Source organism: Cetorhinus maximus, chromosome 1, assembly GCF_964194155.1.
Source record: "Cetorhinus maximus chromosome 1, sCetMax3.hap1.1, whole genome shotgun sequence".
Classification (NCBI taxonomy): Eukaryota; Metazoa; Chordata; class Chondrichthyes; order Lamniformes; family Cetorhinidae; genus Cetorhinus; species Cetorhinus maximus.
Genome location: NC_135879.1, coordinates 79,490,330 through 79,508,997, shown reverse-complemented (window position 1 = coordinate 79,508,997; position 18,668 = coordinate 79,490,330). Strand labels below are relative to the sequence as shown.

General features: G+C 40.4%; 2 protein-coding genes across 2 annotated transcripts in view; one reads left to right on the top strand and one right to left on the bottom strand.

The window, feature by feature from the left end:
* Positions 1-18,668, bottom strand: part of ap1ar (adaptor related protein complex 1 associated regulatory protein) — a 93,994-nt gene that overhangs the window by 11,182 nt on the left and 64,144 nt on the right. Inside the window, exons 7-9 of the mRNA XM_078542865.1 lie at positions 18,175-18,236; positions 14,391-14,467; positions 2,644-2,766 (exon numbers count right to left, since the gene is read on the bottom strand). Coding sequence (XP_078398991.1) covers positions 2,644-2,766; positions 14,391-14,467; positions 18,175-18,236 — 262 coding nt within the window. The remainder of the gene's footprint in view (positions 1-2,643; positions 2,767-14,390; positions 14,468-18,174; positions 18,237-18,668) is intronic.
* The window catches only part of tifa (TRAF interacting protein with forkhead associated domain), a 235,230-nt gene that overhangs the window by 210,728 nt on the left and 5,834 nt on the right, over positions 1-18,668 (top strand). The gene's annotated exons all lie outside the window — the stretch shown is intronic.

Sequence of the window (18,668 nt, the reverse complement as noted above, 5' to 3'; positions counted from 1 at the left end):
CATTTTCCAGCACTCGGCCCATAGCTTTGTATGCCATGGCATCGCCAAGTGCACATCCAAATACTTCTTAAATGTTATGAGGGTTTCTGCCTCTACCACCCTTTCAGGCAGTGAGTTCCAGATTCCCACCACCCTCTGGATGAAAAAATTCTTCCTCATATCCCCTCTAAACCTCCTGCCTTTTACCTTAAATCTATGCCCCCTGGTTATTGATCCCTCCACCAAGAGGAAAAGTTCCTTCCTGTCTACCCTAACTATGCCACCCATAATTTTATACACCTCAATCATGTTCCCCCTCAATCTCCTCTGCTCAAGGGAAAATAACCCCAATCTATCCAATCTCTCCTCATAACTAAAACTCTCCAGCCTAGGCAACATTCTGGTAAATCTCTTCTGCACTCTCTCTAGTGCAATCACATCTTTCCTATAATACGGATTCCAGAACTGCACACAATATGATGCTAAGGCAAATGAATATCAGTTGCATTCAGAAGATAAGAGTAGGAGCATGAGTAGGCCATTTGCCCTTCAAGCTTGCCTGCCATTCAATAAGATCATAGCTGATCTGTTACCTTCCCCGACTATCCCCATATCCTTTAATTCCCTTAGTACCCAAAAATCTATCGATCTGTCTTGAATATGCTCAATGTCTGAGCATTCATAGCTTTCAAAGGAGAAGATTACAAAAATTCACAACTCTGAGTGAGGAAATTTCTCCTCATCTCAGTCTATTTTGAGACTATGAAGTTCTAGATTTCCCAGCCAGGGAAAACAGTTTCTTCACACCCAGTCTGTCAAGCCCTTAGGAATTTAAATGTTTCAATTAGATCACATCTCATTCTTCTAAACTGCATGGAATATAGACTTAGTCTACTCAATCTTTCCTCATAAGACAATCTCCTGACCTCATTCTAAGAATCAATCTAGTGAACCTTTGTTGATGACAAGTATGCCCTCCCTTGGGTAAAGAGACCAAAACTGCACATAGTACTCTTGATGTGGTCTCACCAATGCCATGCATAACTGAAATGAGACATCTCAACTCTTATGCTCCAATCCCTTTGTAACAAAAGTTAACACGCTATTTGCATTCCTAATTGTTTGCTGTACCTGCAATGTTAACCTTCTGTAATTCATGCACAAGGACACCCAAGTCCTGAATGCAAACATTTCCCAGTCCCTTACGATTTAAAAAAAATATTCTACTTTTTTATTTTTCCTACCAAAGCAGATAACTTCACACTTCGCCACATTGCATTACATTTGTTATGTTCTTGCCCATTCACCCCTTCTGTCTATATCCCTCTGCAGCCTCTATGCATCCTCATCAGGTACGTTTCGACTCAAGTTTGTATTGCGAGCAAACTTGGATGCATTACATTCAGTTCCCTCATCTAAGTCATTAATATAGATTGTAAACAGCTTGGGTCAAATAACTTGTGGGACCCCACCAGTGTCAAATCCAAAATGTCTTGTTTAATCCTACTCTCTGTCGGTTCATTAACCAATTCTCAATCCATGCTAATATATTGTTCCCAATTGCAGGAATGTTAGTCTTGTGTAATAGCCTCTTCTTGTATGGCATCTTATGAAATGCTTCCTGAAATTCTTAATACACTGCATGCATTGTTTTCCCCTCACCTATCTTACTAGATACATCCTCATAAACTAACAGGTTTGTAAAACACAATTTTCTTTTCACAAATCCGTGTTGAATCTACTTGTCATATTACGATTTTCTAAGTGCCCTGTTACCACCTTCCTAATAATAGATTCTAGCATTTTGCCTACTACTGATGTTTGGCTAACTGACCTTAGGTCCCTATTTTCTCTGTTCTTCCTTTCTTAAATATCAGGGTGATGTTTGCCAGCTTCCAATTCTTAGGAACTGTTCTAGAATCTAAGGGATTATATATCCACCAACAGATTATCTTATGTTGTCAATGAGTCCTGTGCCAGGCCCTCAAGACCACTAAATCTGGTCCACGGAAAGGATTCTTCATATGTTTCTAAGTCAATGACAGGTTAATCAATTGTGTATATAAAATATACAGAAGAAGAATGATTAATTAGTTTCCTGAAGTTTCAGATAAGCAGTTACTAGTAAAATCACCAGTTCTTTTTGAGATCATGAAGTTCCAAACAAAACAATCCCTTCTTTAAAAAAAGGGACTTTGCTTTGTTTCAATGGAGCAACTGGCAGGTTCAAGTCAGGTATTACTCAAGAGAAACATGACAGCAGAGGGCAAAACAGGTGGAATTTGCTTTTCATAAACCAGAACTTTGCTCAGATATAGAAGATCTCACTCAAGAAAAGTAAACTTGAACTCATCCAAAGCTCTGCTGTCCATATCCTGACTCATACCAAGTCATGTTCTTCTGTTACCCTGTTATGTTTAAGCATCTATGAACAAAAAGCTAATTTGGAAATCTCAGAAGGAACGGGTCAGGGTGAAACTCCTGAGAGATAGAAAAGTGGTTTTGCATATCCAACAAATGATTTAGATTAATATAAGCTCAGTGTAATAAGAACAGTGGCTTCTGGGAAGGTTTCCTAGGGCTGAGCTTCCTTTCCTATTGGGATTCTGAGCTTCTGCACAGTGATATCATTAAAATTTGGGGTTGAAAAGTTAGTATATTTACCTTCTTCATCCTCCCACTCGAGGTCCAGCGAAGTACTGTCGTCATTTGTTGATTTGGTTTTAGTAGTCAAGTCACAGCTGCTTTCAGTGTTTGGTGTCAGAATAGTTGGTTCTGAGGAGATTCCTAGCATGAAGGCAGGAACAATTCTTAAAATATGAGATTAACTAAAAAATTTATATTCTCTCTCAAAATAAGTAGCTTCTATGTCAACCTAAAAACCTATCCTGATCAAACTCTTTACAGTTATGACACAAAGCGATAGAGACTGGATGCTTATAGTATTAGAGCAACAATTCTAGAGTCATCACTGTACATTCTAACCTGCTTGGTCAAAATTTTTATTTTTAAAGATTGTTGCTTGCACCACAGGCCATTTGTTTTTTAATAGTATTTGCATTGTGCTATGAATCATAAATAGCTTATTCTGCAGTTGAATATTCTACAGAGATTTTTTTTTATTTGTTCATGGGATGTGGGTGCCACTGGCTAGGCCAGCAGCCCTTGCCCATCCCTAATTGCCCTTGTTCAGAGGGCATTGCTGTGGGTCTGGAGTCACATGTAGGCCAGACCAGGTAAGGATTGCAGATTTCCCTCTCTAACAGGATATTAATGAACCAGATGGGTTTTTACAACAATTGGCTATGGTTTCATGGTCATCATCAGACTTTGAATTCAAACTTTTTAAAAAACTACTATTGATATATAGATATACTACTATAGATTTATCAACTAAGCTGCCAGAGATAGTAAGTGAACATGCCAATATTTTATGACATAAGGTTTTGCAGTACAAAGAATTGTTTTATTTAGCATCACTTATCATCTAGTACTGTGCAACATTAAATACGGCTTTCACAATTTATAACTAGCCATTATATCTGAAATTTTACCTATCAAATTGGTTATTTCTACAAAAAATTACATTTTTCAAATATAACTTCTCTTGAAGAAATCCATGTCGGCTGTCCTTAATTAATCTAAACATTTGAAATGCTTGGACCACTTGGAGCGCAGAAAAAGACTGGCACGCAAAGCTGATAACTAGCGCGCCACTGTGCCACTGCAGCACCTAGCCAAACAAGCCAGTAAATTATTTTACTCAAAATTAAAATTCATGGATGGCAGCTTATAAAAGACATCCTGTTTTCAGGCATCTCTGCTTTTTGGATAGCTGTATTTGAGACAGTGTACTTGTATTTATTTTCCCCAAATCAGTCACTCTTTTATCCTCCACTCTGCTTCTTCTGTGGATTTCCTAACTCTTCTAACTATCCTTTTTAATAAGCTTGTAAAAACCTCATTTAAAAATCTGCTTGTCCTTTTTCATATTAACCTTTTGCTCATCTATACTCACTTTACATCCCCCTACTGAACTTTATTACCCATGAATATCTTTGCTGTTAGCAACGTTAACTATAAAATTTCTCCCTTTAAGTTCAGTTTAGGTTTAATCTCTCAACTTCTCAATGGAACTCTATATTTTGATGTACACTATTTTGAGGGAATTTTTTTCCCTCTTATGTATCCCATTTGAAGATTTCCGATTGATGATCTGTTGGCCTACGTTACCTATCCTGCCCATAAATTTTGGCTAGATCCCCTTTTAGTTTCCCTATCTCTCCTGGAATTGTTACAAATCAGAAATACTGGGTCATGTCTTCTGGGTAAAATACTGCTGTGTTAACAACACATATCATCATTAAGGTGCAAATTGGCCAAAATGTTTAGGGATTAAGAAATAAGCCATAATTTGCTAGTCAGTTTACACCACTCCGTTGTTTGACTTGCACAAACAGCTTCGTCCTGTTATTTTGCTAAATTTGCATATTAATTGCCAATTAATTATAACTTTCTATGGCAAGTTTAAGAGCAATGTAATAATTCTTAAAACAACACTAAATCCACCTCTCTGGCCCAGAAAAGGATCAATTTAAATTGTTCAATCACATTTGCGTACACAGTAAATTGCTGGGAGATCTAAAAAGATGTATTGTTTTCTACTTTTCCTTCCTGTCCAATAAACAACCTATTCATACTTTTGTAATAGCGTAGCCTACGGATCCCAAATCTGGCAGCTGACAGTGAGTGCATATTTAAATTAGCAATACTGGCTTGTTGACCTATTTGAACACAGATGAAAAGAAAATGGGGAGGGCATGCAAAAGGTAAATCACTCTAATCCATTTACATCTGGTTCATATTTTGTGTCAATATATGATACAAAGAGGACCATAAAACTCGGTTGGCTAGATGGCTAGAGTGTGGAGCAACATGATGCCAAATCCTCCATCAGCTGTGGTAGTTCATGGTGCCTGTCTCCTGACCTTGCTTAATTCAGAGTGGTGCCCCTCAAGCCATATAACCAATTGTCTCTCTCTAATGGGGAGAGATGTTTACAGTCCTTCATGGACTATGGCTAATTACCTACTACATCATACAATATTAACTAATTAGTTTCCATAGTCAGCATTGCTCGATGGTAGTACTTTTGTTGATGAGCCAGAAGTCCATGGAGGTCCAAGTCCACATCCAGAGGTTTGAGGACATAAATCTAGGCCGACACTACAGTATGGTAGTGAGGGAATGTTGCACTCTTGGAGATGCCATTTTTCAGGTAAGGTGTTAACGTGAAGCCATATTTGCCCTCTCAAATGGATGCAAAAGACCCCATGCCACTATGTGAAAAGGAGCAGGGGATTTCTTACCAACAGTTATTCTTCAACCATCACAATTCAGTCATTAAACTCATTGCTTTGTGGGATTTGGCTATATGCAAAGTGTTTGCCACATGTCCCTACTATGCTTTCAAAATATTCTTCAGTTGAAGGGGGCTTCCAATCATGCATGTTGTATCAAACTGCTCCTTAGCGACATTATCCAAAGGCATAGTATTGGTTTTGTTATGTACGCCGACAAAACTCTACCTGACAACCACCTCTCTTACTCCTTCACTATTGCTAAATTATCAGACTGCTTATACAACATTCAGTGCTGGATGAGACGGAATTTCCTCCTATGTTGGGAAAACTGAGGCCATTGCTTTCAGTACCTGCTCTAAACTCCATTCTCTTGCTACCAACTCCATCCCTCTCCCAAGCAACAGTCTGAGATTAAGCCAGTCTGTTTGTACCTCTTGGTGTCACATTTGACTCTGATTTGAGCTTCTGATGTTATATTCATGCCCTCACTAAGGCTGCCTATTTTCACCTCCATAATATCACTCAACTTCACCTCCATCTCAGCTCATCTGTTGCTGAAACCCACATCAATGACTTTGTTACCTCTAGGCTCGACTATTTCAATGAACACCTGGCTATTCTCCCATATTTTACCCTTCATAGACTCGAGGTCATCCAAAGCTTTGCTGCCTGTGCTTGCTGACCTACATTGACTCCGAGTCAAACAATGCCTTGATTTAAAAATTTTCACCCTTGTTTTTAAAATCCTAACATGGCCTTGCCCTCCATATCTCTGCAATCTCCTCCAACCCCACGAACCTCAGATATCTGTGCTACTCTAAATCTGGCCTCTTGTGCATTCCCAATTATAATTGCTCCACCATTGGTGGCCATTCCTTCAGTTGCCTAGACACCAAGCTTTGGAATACCCTCCTTACACCTCTCCACTTCACTTTAATTTAATCAATTTAAATTGTTCAATCACATTTGCATATGCAGTAAATTGCTGGGAGATCTAAAAAACATGTAGTAATATTTCCTACTTTTCCTTCCTGTTCAATAAACAACCTATTTATACTTCTGTAATAGCACCTCCTATGGGTCCCAAATCTGGCAGCTGACAGTGAGAGCACATTTAAATTAGCAATACTAACATTAATTGGAATAGACATAGTGTTAAGGGCTTGGATGGAATGGATTTCTTGAAATGTGTACAGGAGAATAGGTCAATATGTAGAGGGTCCAACAAGGGACGGTGCAGTGCTGGAACTAATGTTAGGGAATTAAGCTGGACAGGTGGCTGAGGTGGTGGTGGGGGAGCATTTTAGTGATAGCGACCACAACATGGTACAATTTAAGCTTGTTATGGACAAAGAAATAGACAAGTTGCAAAAAAATGTTTTGGATTGGGGGAGAGTGGATTTTAGTAAAATAAGGCAGGATCTGGCCAAGGTAGACTGGGAACAGCTACTTGTGGGGAAATCTACAGAGGAGCAGTGGGGGGCGTTCAAAAAGGAAATGGGGAGGGTACAGGCTCAACATGTTCCCTTTAGGGTGATAGGAAGGAGTAAAAATCCCAGAGAACCATGGATGACCAGAGATATTCAGGATACGATGAGAAGGAAAAGAGAGGCTTTAGCAGGTACAAGGGAAGCAAATCAGCAGAGGCATTAGTGGAGTACAGAAAGTGCAGGGTGGAGCTTAAGAAAGCAATTCAGAGAGCAAAGAGGGGATATGAGAAAGCTCTGGCTGGTAAAAGTAGGGAAAATCCCAAGATATCCTATAAGTATATCAATGGGAAGAGGATAACCAGGGAAAGAGTAGGGTCTATTAGGGACCAAGGGGGCAATCTATGGGTGGAGCCAGAGGACATCGGTAGAGTGTTGAATGAATACTTCACGTCCGCCTTCACCCAAGAGAATGAGGATGAAGGTATGGAACTCGGGGAGAGAGACTGCGAGGTTCTTGAGCAAGTTGATATTGAAAGTGACAAGGTGTTGGCAGGCTTAAAAGTGGACAAATCTCCAGGTCCGGATGATTTGCGTCCCAGACTGCTGAGGATTGCAAGGGAGGAGATTGCAGGGGCTTTGACCCAAATTTTTAATTCCTCTCTGGCCACGGGGGAGGTGCCAGAGGACTGGAGAACAGCTAATGTGGTTCCACTATTTGAGAAGGGTTGTGGAGATAAGCCAGGGAACTACAGGCCAGTGAGTCTCACGTCAGTGGTAGGGAAACTATTGGAGAAAATTCTGAAGGAGAGAATCTATCTCCACTTGGAGAGGCAAGGTTTGATCAGGGATAGTCAGCAAGGCTTTGTCAGAGGGAGGTCATGCCTAACAAATTTGAATTTTTTGACGAGGTGACCAGATGTGTAAATGAGGGTAGTGCAGATGTATGGATTTCAGCAAAGCCTTTGACAAGGTCCCACATGGGAGACTTATAACGGCGGCAAATGCACATGGGATACAGGGTAATTTGATAAGGTGGATTCAAAATTGGCTTAGTTGTGGGAGACAGAGGGTGATGACAGAAGGATGCTTTAGTGACTGGAAGCTAGTGTCCAGTGGTGTACTACAGGGATCTGTGCTGGTTCCCCTATTATTCGTCATTTATATAAACAACATAGATGACTATGTGGGGGGGTAGGATTAGTAAGTTTGCAGATGACACAAAGATTGGCCGGGTGGTTGACAGGGACGTTGAGTGTCTTGGGTTACAGGAAGATATAGACGGGATGGTCAAATGGGCAGATAAGTGGCAGGTGGAATTTAACCCTGAAAAGTGTGAGATGATACACTTTGGAAGGAGCAATTTGACAAGGAAGTATTCAATGAATGGCATGACACTAGGAAGTTCTGAGGAACAAAGGGACCTTGGCGTGTGTGTACATAGATCTCTGAAGGCGGAGGGGCGTGTTAGTGGGGTGGTGAAAAGGGCATATGGGACACTTGCCTTTATCAATCGAGGCATAGATTACAAAAGTAGGGAGAAAATGTTCTATACAAAAATGTTGGAGTTCTATAGAACCTTGGTGAGGCCACAGCTGGAGTACTGTGTGCAGTTCTGGTTGCCACATTATAGGAAGGATGTGATTGCACTGGAGGGGGTGCAGAGGAGATTCACCAGGATGTTGCCTGGGATGAAACATTTAAGTTATGAAGAGAGGTTGGATAGACTTGGGTTGTTTTCGTTGGAGCAGAGAAGACTGAGGGGCGACCTGATCGAGGTGTAGAGGATTATGAAGGGCATGGACAGGATGGATAGGGAGCAGCTGTTGCCCTTAGTTGAAGGGTCAGTCACGAGGGGACATAAGTTCAAGATGAGGGGCAGGAGGTTTAAGGGGGATGTGAGGAAAAACTTTATTACCTAGAGGGTGGTGACGGTCTGGAATGTGCTGCCTGGGAGGGTGGTGGAGGCGGGTTGCCTCACATCCTTTAAAAAGTACCTGGATGAGCACTTGGCACGTCATAACATTCAAAGCTATGGACCAAGTGCTGGTACATGGGGTTAGGTAGGTAGGTCAGGTGTTTCTCACGTGTTGGTGCAGGGCCGAAGGGCCTCTTCTGCGCTGAGAGATTCTGTGAATACTGGTTTGTTGACCTATTTGAACACAAATGAAAACACTCCTTAAAACCTACCCTTGACCAAGCTTTTGGTCATCCGAGCTAATGTCTCCTTATTTGTCTCAATGTCTCACTTTGTTTTATAATGCGCCTTGGAAGAGCCTTAGGATGTTTCATTATGTTAAAAGCACAATATAAATGTAAGTTGTTGTAGTTGCTACATTGCCAATAAGTTGATATCCACTATGATGAGCTTTTCAAATTTTTGCATCGTATTTCCTCTACTTGTACTGCTTGAGTAGATATCTGAACAGCTCCTCATACCATGCTTTGTGAAGGACTCTACTGCAATCAGTAAATTACTAGAAACCATATTTTATCCTTCAGCATTTCACATCCAAAAAAGGACCGGAACACACAGGCTCGGCTTTTAAAAAATATATCTGTTCATGGATGGGGGCATCGCTGGCAATACCAGCATTTGTTGTCCATCCCTAATTTTCCTGAGAAGCCATTTAAATCTTTGGTATTGGTTTAAAAAGCACTGAAACATCTCAACACCCATTTAACTGATGTACACAGCAGTCTAAACTATTTGTGGTATTGCAGAAATAACAGACTTGTTTAACCCTGTATATTAAGCGTTTTGAAAGGACAGATTTTTCCACATCTATCTGATGTAAAATTTCAAGCACTGAGTTTTGAAACAGCACTATAATAATTGAAGAGCACTGCAGTTAACAAGATCCTGGAAAATCTGGTAATGTGTTTAAGTCAACTCCATGACTGTCTGATCCTTACCCACCTTTAACAATTTGTAGTTGTATACAACTTTAAACAGAGGACAAATGCTTCAAAGAGAGGAGAAAATAAGTTAGGAGAGTGGATTAAATGTATGGTCCAAGGTGTCCTTTTAAAGTTGCTTCGGAAAATGCAAAGCAGAGGGATTCGGGAAAATAATTCCAGAGACATGGTAGCCATAGGATCAACATGATTATTTGAAATGGAGGTCAGGGGGTGGGGAACAGAGAAAGAGGCATGTTGACCAAAATCAGAGTAACAAAGGCTAAAAGCTGTGATGTAGAGCTGCAGGAGGTTGCAGTGAAGCCATGGAAGGATTCACAAAGATTCTGGGAACAACATGCTGGGGTGGAAAAAGCTAGCGAAGTGAACAGACTTCATATGGACTAAAATATAGTTTGGGAGCTGGAGTATGTGTAGAGAGAAACTTGAGACAAGAGCATAGCAAAGTCTAGCGTGAAAGTGCCAAAGACGAGGTTGAAAATTCAGTGGCAATTTGGACGAGTTAAGAACAGAAGTGGACTGTATTGCCGAGCTGGAAATAGGTAGCACTGGTAATGGGATATAGGATCTGAAAGTCAGCTCAGCATCAATCAGTACTAACTAGGGACTGTGCATCATGGTACTGTCACTGGACTAGTAATCCAGAGACCCAGGGTAATGCTCAGGGGAGCCAGGTTTGAATACTGCCATGACAGATGATGGAATTTAAATTCAATAAAAATCTGGAATTCAAAGTCTAATGATGACCATGAAACTATTGTCGTAAAAACCTATCTGGTTCACTAATGTCCTTTAGGGAAGGAATTCTGCTGTCCTTGCCTGGTCTGGCCTACATGTGACTCCAGACCCACACCAATGTGGCTGACTCAAATGCCCTCTGAAATGGTCTAGCAAGCTGCTCACTTGTATCAAGCAACCACAGAAAATTTGATAAGGAATGAAACCGGACAGATCTCTTGGCATCTACCGAGGCACCAAAAACAACAACAGCAAACTCAGCCCCGTCAACCCTGCAAAATTCTCAATACTAGCATCTGGGGGCTTGTACCAAAATTGGGAGAACTGTCTCACAGACTTGTCAAACAACAGTCTGACATAGTCATACTCAAGGAATCATATCTTATAGATAATCTCCCAGACGCCACCATCACCACCCCCGAGTGTGTCCTGTCCCACTGGCAGTAGGAAGGAGTTGCCCTAGGAGTTCTCAACATCAACTCTGACTCATTAAGTCTCATGGCATCAGGTGAAACATGGGCAAGGAAACCTGCAGCAGATTACCATGTACTGTCTCTCCTCAACTGATGAATCAGTACTCCTCCATGTTGAACACCATTTGGAGGAAGCACTGAGGGTGGTAGGGATGCAGAATGTGCTCTGGGTGGGGGACTTCAATGTCCATCACCAAGAGTGGCTCGGTAACACCACTAAAGACCAAGCTGGCTGAGTCCTAAAGGACATAGCTACTAGACTGGGTCTGTGGCAGGTGGTGAGGGAAACCATCATTTTTTTTATTCATTCACGGGATGTTGGCTTCTTTGGCAAGGCAAATTTTATTGCACATCCCTAGTTGCCCTTGAGAAGATAGTGGTGAATAGCATCATCTCAGTTCCAGGACATCACTGCAGGAGTTCCTCAGGGTAGTGTGCTCGGCCCAAACATCTTCAGGTGCTTCAATGACCTTCCTTCCATCATAAGGTCAGAAGTGGGGATGTTCGCTGATGATTCCACAATGTTCAGCACCATTCGCGACTCCTCAGAAACTGAAGCAGTCCATGTCCAAAAGCAGTAAAATCTGGACTATAACCAGGCTTGGGCTGACAAGTAGCAAGTAACATTTGCGCCACACAAGTGCCAGGCAAAGACCATCTCCGACAAGAGAGAATCTAATCATCACCCCTTGACATTCAATTACGATTGCTGAATCCCCCACAATCATCATCCTCGGGGTTACCATTGACCAGAAACAGAACTGGACTAGTCATATAAATAATGTGGCTACAAGAGCAGGTCAGAGGCTAGGAATCCTGTGGCAAGTAACTCACCTCCTGTCTCCCCAGAGCCTGTCTGCCATCTATAAGGCACAAGTCAGGAGTGTGATGGGATACTCTCCACTTGCCTGAATGAGTGCAGCTTCAACAACACTCAAGAAGCTTGACACCATCCAGGACAAAGCTACCCATAAACATTCACTCCCTCCATTGCCAAAGCACAATAGCAGCAGCATATACCATCTACAAGATGCACTGCAAGACCTCACCATGGCTGCTTCGACAGCACCTTCCAAACCCATGATCGCTACCATCTAAAAGGACAAGGACAACAGGCAGATGGGAACACCACATAGAAACATAGAAAAGAGTAGGCCATTCGGCCCTTTGAGCTTGCTCTGCCATTCATCATGATCATGGCTGATCCCGCTTTCTCCCCATATCCTTTCATCCCTTTCACCCCAAGAGCTATATCTACTTTCTTCTTGAAAACAATGTTTTGGCCTCAACTACTTTGTGGTAACGAATTCCACAGGCTCACCACTCTCAGGGTGAAGAAATTTCTCCTCATCTCAGTCCTAAATGGTCTACCCTGTCTCCTCAGACTGTGACCCTTGGTTCTGGACTCCCCCAACATTGGGAACATCCTTCCTGATTCTACCCTGTCTCATCCTGTTAGAATTTTATAGGTTTCTATGAGATCCCTCCCTCATTCTTCTGAACTCCAGCGAATATAATCCTAACCGACTCGATCTCTCCTCATACGTCAGTCCCGCCATCCCAGGAATCAGTCTGGTAAACCTTTGCTGCACTCCCTTTATAGCAAGAACATCCTTCCTCAGATAAGGAGGCCAAAATTGCACACAATATTCCAGGTGTGGTTCCACCAAGGCTCTGTATAATTGCAGCAAGACATCCCTGCTCTGGTACTGGAATCCTCTCGCTATGAAGGCCAACATATCATTTGTCTTCTTTACCGCTTGCTGCACCTGCATGCTTACCTTCAGCAACTGATGTACGAGGACACCCAGGTCTCGTTGCACATTCCCCTCTCAATTTATAGCCATTCAGATAGTAATCTGCCTTCCTGTTTTTGCTACCAAAGTGGATAACCTCACATTTATCCACATTATACTGCATCTGCCATGCATTTGCCCACTCACTCAACTTGTCCAAATCACAATGACATCACACTAACCATAGCATTCTTAGAACTGTAGCTGGTACATAAACCACAACCTGGAGGTTCCCCTCCAAGCCACTCCTCATCCTGATTTGGAACCATGTCGCCGTTCCTTCACTGTCGCTGGGTCACGTGGACTGCAGCGGTTCAAGGCGGCAGCTCATCACCACCTTCTCAAGGGCAATTAGGGATAGGCAATAAATGCTGACCTAGCCAGTGATGCCCACATCCCAAGAATGAATAATAAAAATAAAGCCACTGCTGGCTTCAACAGAGAGCAGGAGGGAAGAGTGACTGCAAACAGATGGAAGGTGATCAATGAACAATGTTACCAAGTGGCACTATGCAGATATGGATAGAGCTTTGGACAGCCCAAAGGTAACTGAGTGGATATTGCAGAAGAACTGACAGCAGGAGATGGGTTGCTACATTTACCAATGTGGCTGGAACCATGGAGGAGAGCTTTTGGAGGATGGAGTGGTTAATTATATCAAAGGCTGCAGAAAGGTTAACGAGGATGAAAAGGCATAGTGCATAATGGTCACAAACATACAGGTATCATTGGCATATTTAACCATGGCATTCTTAGAGCTGTAGCTGGTACATAAATGGTGTAGTGAGAAAAAGAGGTAATGGTGTTAAATAGCAATTACTTGTTTGAGAGGTTTAGAGAGGGAGCTTACAGATTGATGGTGCTTGGAAAGCATGGAGAAAGCTAGGATGAATATTTTAAGGATGTAGGTAGTTTGTAACAGCATCCAGCAGGCTTTTTAAACAAGGGGAGTGATGAAAAAGTTTGAGAGGTGGACAAGGTAACAACACACTGGCGAAATGATTGAAACTTTACTTCTATAGATCTATGAATCTGGAACCTGTCCCACCAAGCAAAATACTGCTACAAGTAAATACAATGATTATACACCCAAAATAAGACTTTAAATGGCTAAGCAAACTGTTGAGCACATGGAGATAAAAACATTGCATTGGTATGAGACAAGATGATCAGAGATAGGATTTTTGGGCCATCAACACAACTGCAATCTTCACTCAAATCAAATAAATCTGCCACACACCCTGAAACCAAAATAATGCAACCTTGTATCCTTTCTGATTCAAGGATTAACAGTTCAGTTGAAAAAGATCAAGTGTGTGCATTGAAGGCGTTGTGATGAACCAAATTCTTATTCAAGTCACACGCCATTCTGATATGGGGCTATATCATTCCTCCTTCTTCATGCTGGGTCAATATCCTGGAATTACCTATTTAACATCATTGTTGGAGCATCTTCAACACATGGTTTCATTGGTTCAAGGAGCAGACGCCCGCCAGCATCTCAGGGTAACAATGGGTGGGGTGTACATTCATATCCCAAGAAATTTTTAAAGATCTAATGGTTGAACTCATTTTGAGATGTTAATCGGTATGTAGCCCTGGCCCAATCAGCATATTCAACTACACACGGCTAAAACAGTAATTCATATACTTAAGAAAATATCTGTGGCAAGTAGCTTTTGGGAGCAAACTTACTGTGTTGGTTCCTGAAAGCTTCAGATTGAGATTTTGCATGTTGTAGATATGATTCAAGGTCTTCTTCCCCTGCCCCACTGCTCAAAACAGGTGGAAAAATAAAAAAAAATCCATTTAGTCATGTGTACTGTCAGATTATAGACATCTAGAGTTTGGGCATGAACGCTCCCAATGGGGAGTCATGCTGGCCTTATAAGCAAATCAGGAAATTATGGGGGTGTTCCCCATTATTAAAATTAATGGGGAGAAAAACATGAGACCGTGCCTGATTTTTTGATGCATGTTCCTGAACAGCAATACTTCCTGCAAGGTATGTACATTTGTAAAACTAACCTTTATTTTTCAGTTGAAGATGTGTTGCTGATAATAACAAATTTTATATGTAGGCTGCAGTATTCAGTCTTCCAACGCTTTGAGAACCAGGTGTATTATAAATATTTAATTAAACTTATGATAGTACACTTGCGCCAAAATGAAATATATTAAAGATGAATTCCAAATTTAATCTGGGAATACACTGGTAACCAGACTATAAGATGGACTTTAACAAACAGGTGATTAGTACAACATGCGGTACATTTATGTTAAAAATGATCTCAATTAAATTAAGCTTACTTAAAAGGTTAGGCAAGACGGATTTACAGTGCTAGATTTTATACGTGGGTGAGTACGGGCAGATTTACTAATAGTACCAGGAGTAATGCCTGCAGTCTGACAATTATTTTATTTTCTGCTCTTGGGAACAAATACACTGAAATATGCAAACATTTGTGAAATGTATTTAGGTGTCCTAACATCCTTTTGTACATTGGAAAGTGAGGCAAGGACAGTGATATGATATGGATATTTTCCCTTTTCTTCAAAAATTTTTTTCTTTGGTCCTCAAAAATATTTATATTAGACATCTGAATTTGATGGCCAGCGTTATATGAAAATGGAGTGAAGAGACCAGAATGTGGATCACATGATTTTAAAAGGATACAAGAGGATGAGGGAAGATGGGAGAGAAATTAGAATGAGTTGGTGACTGACTGCTTTGGGGAATTTGACTTGGCAGCTTAGGGCAAGAAAAACAGCCAGGCCAACTAAATGGATGGTTATCATCTTGGTGCCAAAAATCTTGATCAGCTCCCTGCATTTGTTGTTGGAGGCAAGAGTGGAAGGACAAGGAAGTAGGGGCTTAAGGAAATAGCAAGTGGTGGAAAAAGCTAGTTATCTCAATGACTATATTTTATCAGTGACTTATCAGTGGATCACAGCTCATTTGATACCTGCTTTTCATGAAATCACAGCGGAAGCTCCCCAAGTATGAGTTTTAATTTAACTGGATATTATCTGTATTTTGACACAAAATCACAACAGTAAAATTCACCCAAAGCTTTGTCAAAAAGCCAAGCTAGGCATTTAATTTTTCTTGAGTGATGATTTGGAGAATTTTCTGACATTTCAATTTATTCTTCATGTGTGAAATGAGATAACTATGTCAGCAGATTATGTGACCAAGTAGTATGTCATAAATGATCAGCTGTCCTTTTTTACTAACAGGGAGCTTGATGTTCATTCATGCACAACTTAGAATTATCAGAAAGCAAAGCATGATTTTCTTTAAAAAATAAAGTTCAGGATTAAGATCATCAGGTTTTAAGTTACAGCCCAAAAGGAAAATGAGAGAAGCAGATTTGTTGCTGACATACAGCATGTTGTGGATGGAGAAGGTAAATGTAGTGTGATTATACCCAAGCTTGATCTTGTTCACACTTCATATCAATATGTATGCACTTTATAATGTAACTGGACATCTATTAAAATGAAAAAACAACTTCCTTAAGTGCCTTATTATTGAAATTGGAAGATCAGGAAATGGCAGAATTACTAAATTGCTAATTTGTTTTAGTAGTACACCTTCACAGTAGGAAATGAGGATGATGACAGAGTAGTAGAGATAATAAGGAAAGCTAAAAAAAAAGAGGCAAGGCACTAACTGGATTCAATGTAAACTTCAAAAACATCAGTATGGGATAACTAATGGGATTAAAAGTAGACAAATCTCCAGGACTCAATGGTTTCCACATCATGTTATTAAAAGTAGGTGAGGGAATTATTCATAGGCTAATCATAATCTGCCGAAACGCTCGATTCAGGAATTGTTCCCTTGGATTGGACGACTGCCAATATTACTTTATTATTTAAGAAGAGAGATGAGGTGGGAAATTACAGTCCTTTCAGTCTAAAGTTTGTTGTGGAAAAATAACTAGAATTTTTTTTTATTTGTGACGGTGATGGGGCATTTGGATAAATAGCTGATTGGAGAAAGCCAGCGTGGATTTGTAAAGGGAAAGTCACATTGAACAAACCTAGCTGAATTTTTGAAGTGGTTATAAACATGGTATATAGGTGGTGTCTATGTATCTAATTTATTTGGACTTCCAGAAGGCATTCAACAAGGTTCACATAAGAGACTAGCAAAAATAAGAGCACATGGAATTGGGAGCAACCTACTATCTTTGGAGGTAGAAAAGAGAGAGTAGGGATAATAGATACGTACTCAATTTAGCAAGATGCGACTAGTGGTGTTCCCCAAGGATCTGTGCTGGGGCCTTGGCTTTTCACTATAGCTATAAATGACTTGAATGAAGAAACAGAGAACAATATGTTGGAGTCTGCTGACAACACCAAAGAGGTGACATAGTAAATAATGCAGATTGGAGCAGCATTGTTGTAAAGGGATATTGATAGATTAAGTTATTGAGCAAACTGTGGCAGATGGAACGCAATGTAGGAAAGAGAGAGATTATCCATTTTGGATAAAGAAAGATAGTTGTGAATATTTTCTAAATGATGATAGGTAGGAACTGTGTTTGAGAAGAGAATTAAGATACAGGTACAAAAATTACAAAGCTAATGACATGTACAAACATAATTTAAAAGGATAATGGATTGTAGGCTTTTGTATTCCAGCCCTCTTGAGATAAATGGGTGCAAGTTATGTTACAATTCCACAGAGCTCTGATTATTATCAATATGGTCCAATGCATTTAGTTCTGGGCACCGCACCTCAGGAAGAATACAATGGTCTTGGAGGGAGTGCAGCACAGAATCACCAGAAGTATGCCAGGACTAAGCGAGTTAAATTATGAGGACAGGTTGCATAAACTAGGTTTATATTCTCTTGAATGCTGGCCAAGACAGTGGGCTAACTCCCCACTCTTCTTGTTACAAGGGTTGTTTTATATCCACCTGAACAAGCAGGTAGGGCCTCTATTTATCCAAATGATGGCACTTCCAGCAATGCAGCACTCTTTCAGTACAACTTTGAACTGAAAGCTTAAATAGCATGCTTAAGTATTTGTAGGCACGTTATCCTCATGATGCATGAGTGTATCACAAGGATACAAAACAGAACCAGAAAAAATTAGTTCTTTCCTTTCTTATTTCACACTGAGGTCAATTATCACTACCAGCCAAGGTTGGCCATCATGGTCCTGATCATTTTTTTGTATGGCTCAGGTGTTAACTAGGCAACTGCACAGCTGGGAAAACATACATACAAGCTACCTTGTGCTACTGTTTGTAACACCTGCATGCTCTGCTACTTCAGTGTCTTAGGGCAAACAATCCTCCAAAAGAATCAACTGGAATTCAAAACACACACTACGAGTAATGCTGGACCCCCTTATGTTACAGAAGTGACAAGATAGTTTACAATATCTGTAAATAATGAACTGAATTGCAGCTTCTGTATAAAAACTCACTGGAAACACCTTTAATAATAAAAAGGTCTCACCTTTGTTGATCAGGGTCTGCAGCAGACTTGGCCCTCTGTTTCATCTTTTGCAACCTTTGTTGCTATAAAGCACAAAGATTGGTTAATTAATCATCTTTACATAAACGTAGTATAACTTAATTTTCAGACCAGAAGCCGATGAGGAAGCTAATAAAACGTACAACATATCTAACTTACACGTGAGGCTGCAATCAAGGTTATCTTAAATAATAAACATTAGTGAGCTGTAAAGCATGAAGCAAAATAGCAAATATAAACCTTTGCAAAAACAGTTTCCAAACAAAACCTTATTTCAAATTTTGCCTCAAATTAATTGTCTTACTAAGTAATGCTTTTCAGAATTTGTCAAAATCTAAATTAATCTTGAATTCCTTTCCTGTTTGTTGGCTACATTTGGAATATTTAGTCTCACCAAGTATTTATATCAAAACAATCAATAAACTACACATTGAAATCAACAGAGTAAATGCAATTTGACAAAGAAACAAGTTGAA